The 14,502-nt window shown below is 35.3% G+C and overlaps 1 protein-coding gene across 1 annotated transcript in view; it reads left to right on the forward strand.

Moving 5' to 3' along the window:
- The window catches only part of LOC104624046 (transcription initiation factor TFIID subunit 4-like), a gene marked incomplete at its 5' end in the record, with an annotated part of 34,373 nt that extends 21,531 nt beyond the window's left edge, over positions 1 to 12,842 (forward strand). Inside the window, 2 exons of the mRNA XM_010291307.1 lie at positions 6,845 to 7,014; positions 12,811 to 12,842. Of these exons, the coding sequence (XP_010289609.1) occupies positions 6,845 to 7,014; positions 12,811 to 12,818 (178 nt within the window). The remainder of the gene's footprint in view (positions 1 to 6,844; positions 7,015 to 12,810) is intronic.
- Positions 12,843 to 14,502: the final 1,660 nt, after the last annotated feature.

The raw sequence follows: 14,502 nt of genomic DNA on the forward strand, positions 1-14,502 counted from the left end.
AAATATTGTATGGTTTTGGTAGTGGGTTTGAGGTTTGGGGTTTTTTTGTGTGTAGGACTGTTGTTCTTGGTTTTAAAGAGAAGATGTTGCTGTATCTATTCTTCACGTGCTTGCTTATGGAGCAGAGGTTGGGGCATTCTGTGGGGCCCTGTAGTCAGGTGCTGCAAAGGTTCAACAGAGTAGCATTGATGTATTGAGCTGCTATACTAGTTCTTTTGTACTTCAAATTTTCATGTATATTTTGGATATTTTTTACTCTTTGTAGTGAAAAGCTAATCTTACGTTTACTGGATTTTGCATTCACTACCATCATTTAATTTTTTTCCAATGATGAAAGTACATTTTACTTGTGTTTAAAAATTTTCTTTCTTTGTTAAATGACAAGATGCTCCTATATTTTAATTTTTGTCTTCTGGAATTCTTACGTTGCTCTGACATCATCAAAGTAGGAATTAATTTTTAGGCTTATGCTTTTGCAGGTGAAGTAAAAGAGAATTTGTAGCTCTTTGAAATGTCTCTGCTTTGAGGCATGTCAGTATTGCAATTAATAGTGGTAGTACTTAGTATTAATCTAGAAGCAAAATCATCCAATTTTTTATTTTCCTATGTTTTTGCCTCCCACTGAGTATTTAAATGATTTAAAATGTCTGTTGGGTTCAATTGTACTGTCTTAATAAGTATTTTTTATGTTTGTAAGCAACATGAGCATTTATTCTTTGTTAGTATAGCTTTCAATTTTACATACACCAAAAGGGACAGCATTTTTTTAACTGGCTGTTGTAAACTGTGCCAGGATTGATTCTTGCATTCACTTAGTTCATACATAGAATATATTAGGTTAGCTGGAATTGTTAATTTTCCCTTGGGGAGAAGCAAATGCTCAAGGCACTGATTGATAAATCAATAAATCTTTAGTGAGTTTGGTAAATAAGCTGTCAAGGGTGTATGTCATTTTTCCTCTAGAGAACAAATTTTAGTCAGAATGAATGTGTTTGTTTCCTTGCATTGTTTTCTTCTTCAAAATAGTAAGACACAAAGCTGCATTTAAATAAGTCCATAAAATTGCAAGGATTTATTAAAGAGCAGCAAAGATCAAGCTTTTTCTTGATATCTTAACAAAGAATTCAGTTGTTTGCATATTTGCATTTCAACCCCTAACCTCTCCTGAGGACAAATAGATGTCTGACTATTAAGCCTGAAGGCACAATGCTGGAAATCTGTATTAATCCTCTGAATGCTGACTAGTTTTCCTCAGCATTCCCAGCGTGTGTGAAGAATGTGTTTTTAGCCAGAAGGCAAACTGGCATCTAAAGCAAAGCAAGAATTTTGAAAAATAGTTGTGTTATGTATAAATTTATTTTGCCCTTAGTGTTTTATTATTGCATATTTGTTTCATTATTTTATATTTTGCTTTCTTTAAAATAACTTACTTGAGCTTTTCACTCTTGCGAGCAAAGTGTTAGTCACTAGAAATGGAAATATGAACTTTGTTATTTTCAGTTTCTTCTGTTCTGGATGGTGGGGAAGGAAGGAATTACATAAAAAATGTAACAGGAATTTTGCAAATTACAGCTTAGCCTTTAATGTCAGCATTTATTAATGAACTGTAAGACTACTTACATGACTTCACTGGATATTGTAGTAGCTGTTTTGTGACGCAGAGTTTTCAGCCCCCGACTTCCGCAATATAAAGTTGTATTAATGAAATTTTTTGTCACCTTTTTTGGTATTAAAATTTATTGTGGCTAAATTTTTCAGAGAGAACTGCAGGCAACTCCATTTAGTTGACTTTTCAATTATGTTAATACCTAAGGATGGAAATTCTAATTCATTTTTTTGTAATTTTTCGTTGTTTTACAGTAGAGATACAGACTTAGATTTATACCCTAATAGTCCAGCTAGAGGTTTCTGTAGTCGGGGGAGATGAAGCAGAAGGCCCACTGAAGTCTGCTAGGGGCCTGTGTATTTGGCTACAACTGCTCTGTACATCACCACTTCGTTGGTGACCTCGGAGCTCCCACTAGCATAATCTACCACTGATGACAGTGAAAGTAGCAGAGTCTCAAAGTAATTATTACCCATAGTTCAGATTGTGGCTGATATAAGAACTAGTGGAAACATTCATTCCCCCTGATATTGAGTCAGAATTTCAGATGGCAGGGACCTTGAGAGGTTGACTAGTCCAACTTCTGACTCAGAGCAGGTTTGGTTAGATGAAGGACTTGTCCATCTATGTTCTGCGTATCTCCAAGGATGGAGATACGTTTGTACTCTTGTATTATCCTACCACTTCCTAACTGTATTGAGTAAGGCGCAGTGGCACTGCATGTAAAATCAGGCAAGTAGACAGAACCATTCGCTCAACGTGTATGGTGGTGATTATATGTTTGCAATAGTGTACCAGCTAGCCAGACGCTCCTTCCTTTTCACAGCAACCTTTCTTTTTCTGAAACAGTATTTCAAAGTTACATGCAACCTCTTGGAGCCTGTCAGTATCAGGTTTTATACAGCCAATGTGATGGTGGGGTGGTTTTTTTGGTTGTTCAGAATCAGTTCTATGAAGTGACTGAGATAGTTTGAAGCTTATCTTAGTATTTGTATTTTATGCTGCTGACTAGCAACATTTTGAAGTAAAGTCTACCTGGGAATAAAAAAATTGTTTTCAGACCTCTTTTTGCCTAGCCAAAAGAATCTGTTGCCTGTATTTTATTTTTAAAAATAAAACTTTAGTAACGTACTTCTGGCAAAGTGCCTCAAAATGCATCATGTTACATCTAATAACATGCAAAGCAGCCTGTCTTTAAGGAGAGATAGAAAGCTAATGTTGTGTTAAATGGATAACTTCAAAGTTTTCATCTCAAAATGGCATATGACGTAAAACCTTAAGCTTTAAGTTCCTTTGTTTTTCCAAATAAATATTTCAAGCTATGTGATCGGATATTTTTTCCATATTTTTCAAAATAAAGGAAAATGCTGACCACAAATGTGGTATGTTCTGTCATCTCTTTTGCTTATCAGTGAGAAGATCCAACATAGACCATGAATTAATTGTACAATAAAGCAGCATTAGGGAGAAATTTAAAATTCAAGCTTGAAAGTCAGAATAAGTGTTATAATAAATTTGTATAAATAGAATGTATGCCATTATAAAATATAATATAGTAGTGGCTGCTACTGTAATTTCAAGTCACTGTTTATATACAACATATTCTTGTTGATCTCTGATCTTGTAATCCATGGAATTTGTAGATTTGCTCAGAGTCTTACATATGTTTAGGAACTGTGCCCTAACAACATGAAATTTCACTTTTGAGAGAGAGGGGAATCAGTATAATGTTTTCTGAGCTGCGTTATTCTTATCGCTTATTTGGGAGCAGTTCAGTATTGCAGATTTGGACATCATTGACTCAAATCTTACAAAGTGCCTGAGAAAGAAAAACAGTATGCAATTGTGCAGTTAAGATTTGTTCATAAAGAAAATGCTACTAGTTTTTTATAACCGCTTGTCTTAGTTTTAACAAAATCTTTGAAGCATCTTATGGACAACTGTGCAAATATTTTGTTTTTTCTTTCTTATTGTCAAATAAGTTGGGTTTTGGTTTGGTTTTGGGGGGGGTAATTGCATGCGTGTTTTTAATGGAGAGGGAAAGGAGTTACAAGAGGTTGAATACAGGAGGAAGAATTGAACTCTTAGACTATTCTAAGATGTAGCTTACGTTTGGAAAGAGTTTGAGAACCCATGCTGTCGTCTTAAAAATAGCATGCATGTTGGAATGTTAGATTTGTCCCATAAGACTCAGAATTTAATTCAGTAAAAAACGCAAATAATTACTGAAACAGTGTAATTAGTATGAGCACAGTAATATATGCCAAGAAACATGAAATTGTTAAATACTGTGCTGGGATGAAAAGGGAAGGATAGACAGTAATCATCAATCTAGATGACCACTGGATGGCATATTTGTTCCATGGAATGACATCTGAAAACTCACTCATCTGGACTTAAAAGTTGACTTTTATAGGTAATTGTTTGGCAAGAATGCCAGCCCTCTTATTTATAAACGTGTGTGTGCTTCAGTATCCAGACCCAAGCTCTTTTCTGTGATGAAGTTCCTCAAAGTCAAAAAGGATATATTGATAGAGTTTTTCCCATTAGACTGAAAAAAACTGTAGGCCCAACTATGATTAAAACATTTTATATGTATATATTCCATGTAACATTTTAAAAAAAATAAATAGATGTAGTCACAGATAGTAGATCACCAGAAGGAGGTGATTCTGTCCAGGAGTTACAGTGACAGTCTTCGTACAGTGCTAATTGCATTGATTTTGATAATTTCATTGGTATCAGGGTTTGTGCCCAAATTAATTGTTTGTGTTGATTTCAGCAATATTTGTTTATTTATAATGTGGTTACAGATCTGTACTCTAAAGAAAAATTGGAATAGCTAAAATGCGAAGCAGAAGGAAGGTAAAAGATTGATTGTAATTTCTTCAGCTGTTAAGTAAAAGTAGAGATAAGTATAAATTTTTCTTAAAAATTATGTTCTTGAAGTCAAGAGTGCTGTCTTGATTTTTGTATGGATGATTGCTTGAAGGAGATGAAAGTAACTCAATCCTGGCAACCTGATCTGGAAATACGGGATTGAGACTGTATACTTACTGCTAGCCAGATTGTGCATCACTCTGTGATAAATGCTTGCTAAAGCGAGTGAGATCATGGGGGCTGTATGTAGAAGAAGCATGTGAGTATCCTGCTCAAGTAATAATTTATCAAGATCCTTTGAGTCCTTGTGCTCAGGTCACCTCAGCAGGCAGCAGTACCCAGGCACTGCCAGACCCCATGGGGCAGCAGTGCCACCTTTGCACCCATAGAGATGTGAGGGTCCACTGGGAATCAATACTGCATTTTTTTTTTAACTGCACAAGCTGGTTAATGTTTTGTAGTTTGGTCAGTTTTAGGTTTATCTTGAAATTCCGGGCTCAAGTCTGTTTTCCAGTAGCCTCCACTATGTTACATAGTTTTGAGTTTGTGTTATGATAACTGCCTTTTGCCGTGGTTTAAAAGGCCTGCCGGATTTGGGTCTTACGGGTCCTGGGTAGATTACCTTGGGTGATGCTCATTTGATTTCAGTGTTGAGGTTTTTAACACCCCAAAATAAAAGTTTTTTCCCCCTTTTCAGTTTTAGTTGCTGTTTTTCATTTGTTTTTAGAATCTTTTTAACTCATCACTGTTAGTTGTTATGTGTCCAAGTACATTTGTCAGCCTTCATATTTGGGGGCAGTTTCACACCTGGCTGGACAAGGCCAAAGACTAGTTCAGTCATCTATTCACTGAATGGATAGGAGCCCAGTTTCTTCATGGTGGCTTTTGTGACCCTCCAATGGATGTCACATACATATCATGTGAAATGTAAAAATGAAAATCCTTTAGACTCAGCATGAAAACCATCAAGGCAGGAGATCAATTTTGTGACACTATCCTCAGGAATCTTATTCCAAGAGAAGAAATGAAGTGCTTAGTACTCATGGAAAATAATAAAAGCTCATTTGTGTAGCATTTTTCTGACAATCATTGTAGAATTTTTAATTTTCTGCCTCAAGTGTTCAGCACATTTCTCCAAATTTATACAAAGAAAAATCCCTTCTTAACTTCCCCTGTAAAAGAAAACAAAACCAGTATCTAACAAACCACAGAAGTCTTCCACCAAAATTGGCTACGCCAGTGCGGATATCGAGGAGAGTATGGGAGGGCAAGGAGGACCTAGATTATGGATTTCTAGATTTCTCTCCTTGTTTTCTCAGACCTTACTTGTAGGCATTAAACTTGTTGGGAGGTGACAAAGTATTCTACGATGACATCTATGTAATTTTTTTTTAAATCCTTTAAATTAAGCTTTTATTTGTTTGCTTTATGCAGTAGTATGAGTCTGGACTTGGATGTATGTGGATCTTTTCCATATATATTCTCGAAGGTTGTGTAATCACTCCTAGAATATGCTGAAATACAGTATTTTTGTCAGTAATAGCTCCTAAACATAAGGTGCTAAAAACAGATCGTTGTTTCCACAGTTACCAGTCATACCTCATAGAGGTAGGAGGGAAAAGATGCTTAGGACATACAGGTATGGAAACTCAACTTTGCTAGTCAGTACTTCCTTAAGCTGTTAGGAAGGGTATTGCAGGGCAAACAGTGGTCTGGGAAGTGCTGCTATCATCTTCTCAAATGCAGCTCATTTTTCTACAATTAGTTGACATGTTCAACTGGTTTTTTCATGTTGCCTGAGAAAATACTAGGGCATATTCAAACCACACTTGGAACGCAAACTTACCTATGAACTCATCATGGTCAAGAATCTTTCCTGACTATTGCTGAAAATGCTTTGGTGCCCATTTTGATAGGAACTTGTGAAACAATGCAGGATTCCAAATTCACGTTTTTGCTTTTAATGTCTGTGGGGTGTTCTGTTTATTTTCTAATTTCACTCCTAGTTCTCAGCATAAAGAGAATAGCCAAATGTGATCATTAGAGGTGATCATTGCCTTTAGTTTCGTCACCATCCTGGTTTCATTGATATCACTGACTCTCAGATGAAGAAAACACACCTCTGTCACACCTTCTGTTACAGACAAATTGTCCTGCTTCTAAAATTTTCCTAATCTGATCAGAGAAATATTTAATTATTTCTGAATCTGGAATATATTCTATGAAAATGGAGACCCTGGTCGTTGTGCACAGCCACCAGGCATGTTGTATGATGATTACTTTTGGAGGAGTGGTTAAAATACAAAATCAATATATCACATGCAGAATTATTTTTATTTTGTTTTTTTCCCATTGTAGAGATGATGATGACATCAATGATGTTGCTTCTATGGCTGGCGTTAATCTTAATGAAGAAAGTGCCCGAATTATGGCTACCAACTCTGACTTGGTTGGAACCCAGATACAGTCCTGTAAAGATGAACCCTTTCTTGCTGCTATACCTCTGCATAAACGCATACTTGAAACGGGTGAGAAACACGTCCTTTCTTTTAATAGTGTTTCCTTTGGAGTTAATGCAATTCTGAGTAACAGAATATGCTTAGCACTTAAGATTGTTTTGTAAGCGTTTTATTACATAATCTTGTATTACTAAACTTTCAAGGTTTTTTGTGATAAAAGTAACTTGTTTATCTCAAATTGGAAAAAATAGTATACTGGTACTTTTGTACTTCATGCTTTCCCCATGTTTTTTATATCCAAGGATCTCAATGCTCTTTGCAAACATTAATTATTTCTCTCAATGCTCCTTCATGTTTTACACATGAGAAGATTGAAACAGAGAGGTAAAGTAAGTAGTACAGGTCACAGAGGACACCTGTGAATAAAGATATAACAGAATTTTGAAGTTATCTTTCAAGATTTGCTTTCCTCATACAAACCAGTCATGGAGTTCTTAACACCTGCATCTATTTAAGATCATAGTGATTTTCTTATAGCATTTTTTCAAAAAGCATTTTCAAAAAATATGTATTTATTTGGAAGCTAAAAACTTCAGTTGAAAAAATAACTTGAAAATCAGTGATCTTTTAAGGTTAGTAAGTACACGCAGAATGTATTTTATGACATACTTCATTAATATAGTACGTATGTTCTAGTACCTAAATTTATCTTTTTCAACATCATTTTGGTAATTTTTTCAGAGCTATCAGTGTCTTAAGATACTAAGCTCTAATTGTTTAGGGACATAAATCATATATTTCTTTCAGAACGATGCTTACGTCACTAGTTACATTTGTAAAATTTTTAGGGATTTAGTTCTCATAATTTTAAAGATCAGACCAAGTCTTGTTTCAAATCAGTACAGTTAGGTTTTTAAGTCATGCAGTTACTTTTGAAATGTTACTTGTGTTTATGTTCATTGAATTAATGGAAGCCTTTTTATATTGCAGTTGCAGGCAAAGTTCTTCATTGACATATTATCAAGCTTCACTCTTGTATTTTAATTAGTGCCCTTTCAAGTTCTCATTCAGAGAAAAGAATGATTTTGCATGCTATAGTTATCATGTTGCAATGATGTGATGATGGCATTATGTGATGCAGTCTGTGACAGTGTACGTGCAACATTTTGTGACATGACTTACCACCACTGAGATAGGAAGCCAGCAATGTTTTAATGAAATTTGTTTGAGTAACTGTTGTGAGGGTTGCTCACATAATAGTTTATACAGGTGTAAGAAAACAAAAAGGAAACAGACATAAAACTGTTAAAGAGAATGGGAAATCAGTAATGAATGTGCCATATAAGCCTTAATGAACTGTCTGGGTGTAACAATTGCTGCACAACATGGCGCTGTAATTACAAGTGTAGGACTTACAGGAATTTGTACATACTTTAAGAGCCACAGAACCCATCACACTATTCATCACTGCCTTTTGGGGTTTGCTTCTCTGAGGAGCAAATCCCTATGGCTGTTTTTGAAGCTTTATTGGCTTTGATAATTGAAATGAAACTTTCAAAGCTTTTAAAAGCAGCTGCAGGGATTTACTTCTCAAAAGCAGTGAATCCAGAAGAGTAGCCACTCCTAGTGATCTCCTGCAGCCACTTTTAGAGCTTTGTTTTGGCTTTACATGAAGCCTTTTACAGTTTTGAAAGTGGCTGTGGGGTTCACTAGTGGCTACTATCTGGGATCTATGGCTCTCGAGGAGAGAATTCCTTCAGCTGATTTTGAAGTTTTAGAAGCTTGGTTTTCACTGTGTGTGGCCAGATTTGTTGATTGCATAGGACCACACACAAATTTAGTAGTTTGTGCTACTGGGCACTTAAAATAATGACATTGTAAGTTCACGTCAAAACTCAGTCTTACCATATGTTGCTGTGTCTGGACACACCAGGACTAAGCAAAGGAGGCTGTGACCTTCTCAAGCACATTAGGGGGAGAAAAAAAAAGTATGTTATGTGAGTCCCCATTCTGTTTTCATTATGCCTGTTGACAAATGAGATAAAATACATTGTTTCTTCTTACTTTTACCTGAATGTGACTTAAACAGATCTATTTTCTACCTTTAAATCTATTCGTATTTAATGATCGTTTTAGTTTTAGGGCACGTTTTTAATGTTTTAGTAAAAAAGAGATTTGTGGTATGTACAGTATTAGGAAACTGTTCTTCTCTCCTTTCTCAGAAGCTAGATCTTTCAAGTTTTCTCTAATATTAATCTCCTCTCTTTTCTGAGTAAGAGCTCTGTCGAGCAACTCAGTAGTGTTCCCCAAAGGCTGTTTCAGAGATTGTGCTTCCATTCACCAGAGTCAGAATACAAACTGCTAAAGTGAGAGCAGATGCTATTGAGTCTTTGGCAGTAACCACCAGCCAAATGCCTCAAAGTTATAGTGAAAGAGGTTTCTTAATATATTGTATGTTCTTATCTCTGCTGTAACTTGGCAGCGTTATCATCCAAAGTTTATTTTAAATCTAAATGACTGATATTATTATTGATCTTTTTAAATGGAAGAAGTCACTGAAAGGTAATTAATGCAAAGATATTCATCCACTTCCCACATGTTTCCGTATCCAATTTTGTATCTAGTCATCTTTGGCTAGGAATCATTGCCATTTGTTCATATAGGAAGACAGGGCTGAGACTGTTTCAACTTCTTTGATGCAAAATCAAGAGTGGGTATTTCTTAGCAGATAACGTATTTCTTTTGCTATTCCATTCAGGATCATAAAACTTTAAACCCTGATCTTTCTACGTGACAGCACAGCACAATGAAACATATGCAAAGAGTTGTAAGGCTTTTGTTTCTCTTTCTGGGAAGTCAAGAGGCAGAGGTTGATGTTCTTCATGCATGTGCATGCTGATGTGCATATAAATTCCTAAAACTTTCTAGGTCTTTAATTTTATTGGTAAATTGCATAGTTTTTCTTTAAAGGGCAAAATAAGCTGATTAGACCCTCACAAATAAATAACGCTGAAGAATCCTAGCTTTTTTTGTGTGGTTTTAGGGGAAAGAAACAAGAAAAATAACCTTAACAATTTGTGATTCTTTCACTTTTATTCATTCATAAGATGTTTCTTGGTGGGTAAGAATGCTATATTACTTAGGTTTTAGAAGCTAGTTTTTGACATTCTGAGTTTCCACTGTTTACCAAAAGGGACAACACTTTGATGACTAAAACAATATGACTTAGCATGTCAGTTTTCTCTGGTTTGTAACAGTCTTGTGAAAATAGAAATTAATTGACTCAGGAATTACTTTATTACACCATTGTTTCTGAGAGCAGATAAGAATTAGGCTGCACTCTATTTTATATTTAATATTAGTGAAAGGTAGCAGCACATAGTGAGGAATGGGATAAAAGGTGGCCCTTTTTACATTGCCTGATAAGTAAATCCATGGAAAAAAGGAACTCTCTGAGAGTTGGTGGTCTCTAGAACTCCACTAGTGGTTCGAAAAAACTTGGCTTTAAATTTTGTGGTCAACAGAGCATGATACCCTCACAAGCTTAGAGTCTGCAGCAGCTTATTAATTCCCACAGCTTTTGTTTTAATTCTCATTTCCTCTACAACCAGGTGATGCCATTTTGCTTTTCCTTGGCTATCCCTAAAATATCACAACTTGCGGAGAATCTTAACCATAAATTGTCTTAATGCAGTAATAATGAAACATAAGTTTGGCATACTGTATTCTTTGACTTAGATCGTTTCTTTCTCTCATTATCTTTCTCTTCACTGTCAGTGTTCTTCACCCAATTTTTCTACTTCAGTTTTTATTGTTACAGAGCACTGGCTGAATAAGATAATTTCAAGTGTGACATTCTAAGAAATGTGGGACTGGTTTGTCCTTATTGAATACATTTTAACTGTCCATCTTGTATTTTCAAATTATTTTTATTTCAATATGTGTGATAAAAATGTATTGGAGAATCGTTGATGATACTTTTTTTTTCACATTCATTCAGAATTATTTTTACATCTACATTAGGAAATCAGTTTTTCTATAGCATAATATTATGAAATACTGTATTTATGTCTGTTATCTAGCATTGTTAAAATTTCCTTTGGAAAAAGTCTATTATATTGACAACATAGGAAATGTTCCAGGTGTATGCTATCACAGAATTAGTACTGGATTCTCTTGCTTCATCCAAATAGATTTTTAGGCTAGAACACACGTAGTGGTGCAGGCCGATTATTATGAAGCTTGAAAATGTGCTGATGAATCCAAATTCTCCTAGTCCAGTAGTTTAAAAGCCTTACAGTCTTCCTTAAAACAGCTTCAGAGCAACTTGGCTTGATAGATTTAAGCCACTGTCTCTGTCAGTGTAACAATTGTAGGATTAAGCTCAACATAACTTCTAGATATAGCTTTTTGTTATTTTACATGTAATATATTTTTTAATTCTATCTGATGAAATATTGATCGTTGTTCTGCCTTGATTCTGTCTTTGTTCAATCACACTTTAATTTCATGTCTGCATGCATAAAAACGTATGTTAAAACATAAGGAAGTAGCTTATCTGTGTCTTCTGTATTCTAGAGTATATTGAATCTACTTATGTGGCATCACAGTGGCAGCCCAGTTGTATGCATATGTATCTATTTTAAATAAATAATTTGAATACTCTAGAGGGCATTTTATATTGCTAAACCATCTAAAAACTGATTGGGATATCCTTTATGAACCAGGCCAGTAGATTTCAGAGCCACTATTTCAAGCATTTGTTACTAGTTTAATAACAGAGTCATTCTGTCATCCCCCTTTCATCTGTTTGTTTGTCAACAGTTGTATTCATGTTTGAATGAGATGAAACTGTACTATTGGTGATTGCTCTTTCACGTACAGAGGAGTTCTAACTTAAAAGTATACTTATTTCTCTGGTTGGTTTACTTTAGAGGGTTTTTATATCTGCTTGGATAACAGTTGTGGGATCTGAAATTCTGAGCTATCAGATTGCTTGTGAACATAATTTTTTGTTTCACTGCTCGTTTTGTTGATGTGACTTAGTAATTTTCATTGTTGACTTGTAACTTTTTATCCATGAGTTGATTTGCCTTCAAACTGAAACATTCCTTTTAATACTAGTTTTTCCACCAGCATCTTTCTGTCAGGATGACCTCCTTAAATACCTGTGGACATAACTCTTTATTGCATTTAAAGATAGTTCTAACATGTACTTTTCTTAAGCATAGCATTTTGAAGTCATGAACTGTCCTAACAATGTGCTTAGTCTACTTGAACTGTACCTAGAGTGATGTTTTCTGTGATTCTAGTTGCCTTTTCTCAGGGAAAAAAGTTGTGTTAGGTATTGTGCAATCCAAATTGCAAGTTATTGTGCATGACAAATATGTTGACTTTCTCTAGTTCCTATAAACTTCAGTATGTCACCTGCAGAGATGTGGCAGATGTAGAGATGTATCTACATTCTGATATCTGGAATAGTTCTGTAACTTAGTGCAGAGTTAGGGGTTTTTTCCATTAGTATAAAACAAGCGATTGGCTAGAAATTTTATTTAAATTAGAAGGTGTGCACTGCTCCCAATCTTCTTATCAATGACCATAGTTGTGATAATTTAGTTTCCTATGTTGAGATCAGAGTTTATTGTACTTGTTCAGTAGAGAATCTCATTTTATAGTCCAACTTGGTCAATTGCTAATGTTACAATATTATAAGATAATTTTATGTTGTTTACATTTATTATTTTCTTTTCAAAAAAGGTGGGAATATATTCCCATCTTAGTATCAGCAGCAGTGTTGCCAAATAAACATAACCAGTAAGTATTTCAGCAGAATGTTAAACTGTATTGTTGTTCTTTCTTTAATAGGTCCATGATTAGACTTCCTGCTTTACAAGATGTCCCAACATGTGTTGGAATGGTAACTTCAGTACCATCTGAGAGCTTGGAGTCTGCCTTTCTGTGAAAGGTAGGGCAGCTTCCGTTCAATATTTTTTGTGTATTTCTAAGGTTTTCTTTTTATTAATCTTATTGGTTCTGCAACACTACAGAATCTGACTTATGCTTTTAGCAGTACCACCTCTAACTACCAGAAGTGATGTTACATCAAGCAGTAATTTCTCAAAATAAATGCAGATATGTTCAAACTATGATTATTTATGAAGAAAATGAAGTTGTTTCTTCACACATAATTTTCAAAGGTTTTACTCCAACTGAACTGAGAGCATGACCATACTACTTGCTCCCAGAAATACTCTGAGAATTCAAGTTTTGTTTTCACCATAATACCTTGCTTCTGTTTTATGAATGTAGTGGAACAGCCTTCTTTAAAAGGTCTTGCTATTTCTGGAAGGCAGTTCTGGCTTTCAAGGCCTACCAAAATACATTTGCCCGCCTCAGGAAAGTTTGTATCTGGAAACTGGCTTAAATTTCTTGGTCTCTGCAAAGGATGGTAAAATTAAGATCATCATTCTGTGGAGATTCATTCTCTACCAGATTCATTTATAAGGTCCGTCATAAAGAGATTTCTGGTAATAAATACTGGATGTAAAATAAGAACGATAAAAAGAAAACCTTAGAGAACCATTCAATATTGCAATAAAGCTGACTTACATTATCCCTATAGGCAAACTCCATGCTCTAGAGGTGGTACTAATGTCCCCAACTCTCAACACATGTTGGAACATCTTTGTGGAGGAGGAAGTCATTGATCAATGAGCAGCATCTTCAAGGATCGTTTAAGGGGGAAAAAGTAAAAGGTAATATTTTCTAAAACGTGTTGAAATGACTGTTCATTACGTTTATTTGGCAATCCTGCTGCTCATACTAAGGTTGTAATGTTTTCATTTCTTAAAATTATTGAAAAACCTCATAAACTTCACTTTAGTCTTCTCCCACGAGTATGAATTGCATTTGTTAGCCTCCTTCATGTTGCTGAGTCTACTGCATACAAAGTCCGGATTCTACTATAACTCATTGGCAAGTAGACACTTCTTTTCAGTGCTTATAATATGGAGAGTGTTAGTCTGTGGTTTAACCAGTTTTGCAGTGTCTAGTGTTAAATAAGTCACAACCAAATGTTGCAAAGCGTTGAACTGGTACAAAGGCATTCTACTGGTAACAAAGGGATATTTGTTTTCAAGGAAGTAGCTGGAACACTGGACCTTGCGCCAGATGAGGTACCACTATCTGTTCTTGCACAATAACGTAGAAGTGCAACTTTAATATCAACTGTTGTAAACTGCAGCTATTTTGACAAAATCAAATGACTGTCTGATCTAGATAAATTATGTAGTGGTAGATGAACTGGTGATGCACAGATTTGGTATTAATAAATGTGGCATAATGTCCTGATCTTGACAACTTTTCCCCTAATACTGGACATACACAGATGAAGGTGCTGACGTTTTGAAATTCAGCTTATGATCTTCGGTCTGCCCTTCTGGTATCCTTTTTAATTTCCTGTATTCTTTGTGTATATCCTTTCCGACTGACATGCCCCCGCCACCTCCTTAAGATGAGGCCTCATGTTGAGCTAGCCTGCCTGGCATCAGGCTTGTA

The sequence above is a fragment of the Phaethon lepturus genome, unplaced genomic scaffold (assembly GCF_000687285.1).
Source record: "Phaethon lepturus isolate BGI_N335 unplaced genomic scaffold, ASM68728v1 scaffold18167, whole genome shotgun sequence".
NCBI classification, from domain to species: domain Eukaryota; kingdom Metazoa; phylum Chordata; class Aves; order Phaethontiformes; family Phaethontidae; genus Phaethon; species Phaethon lepturus.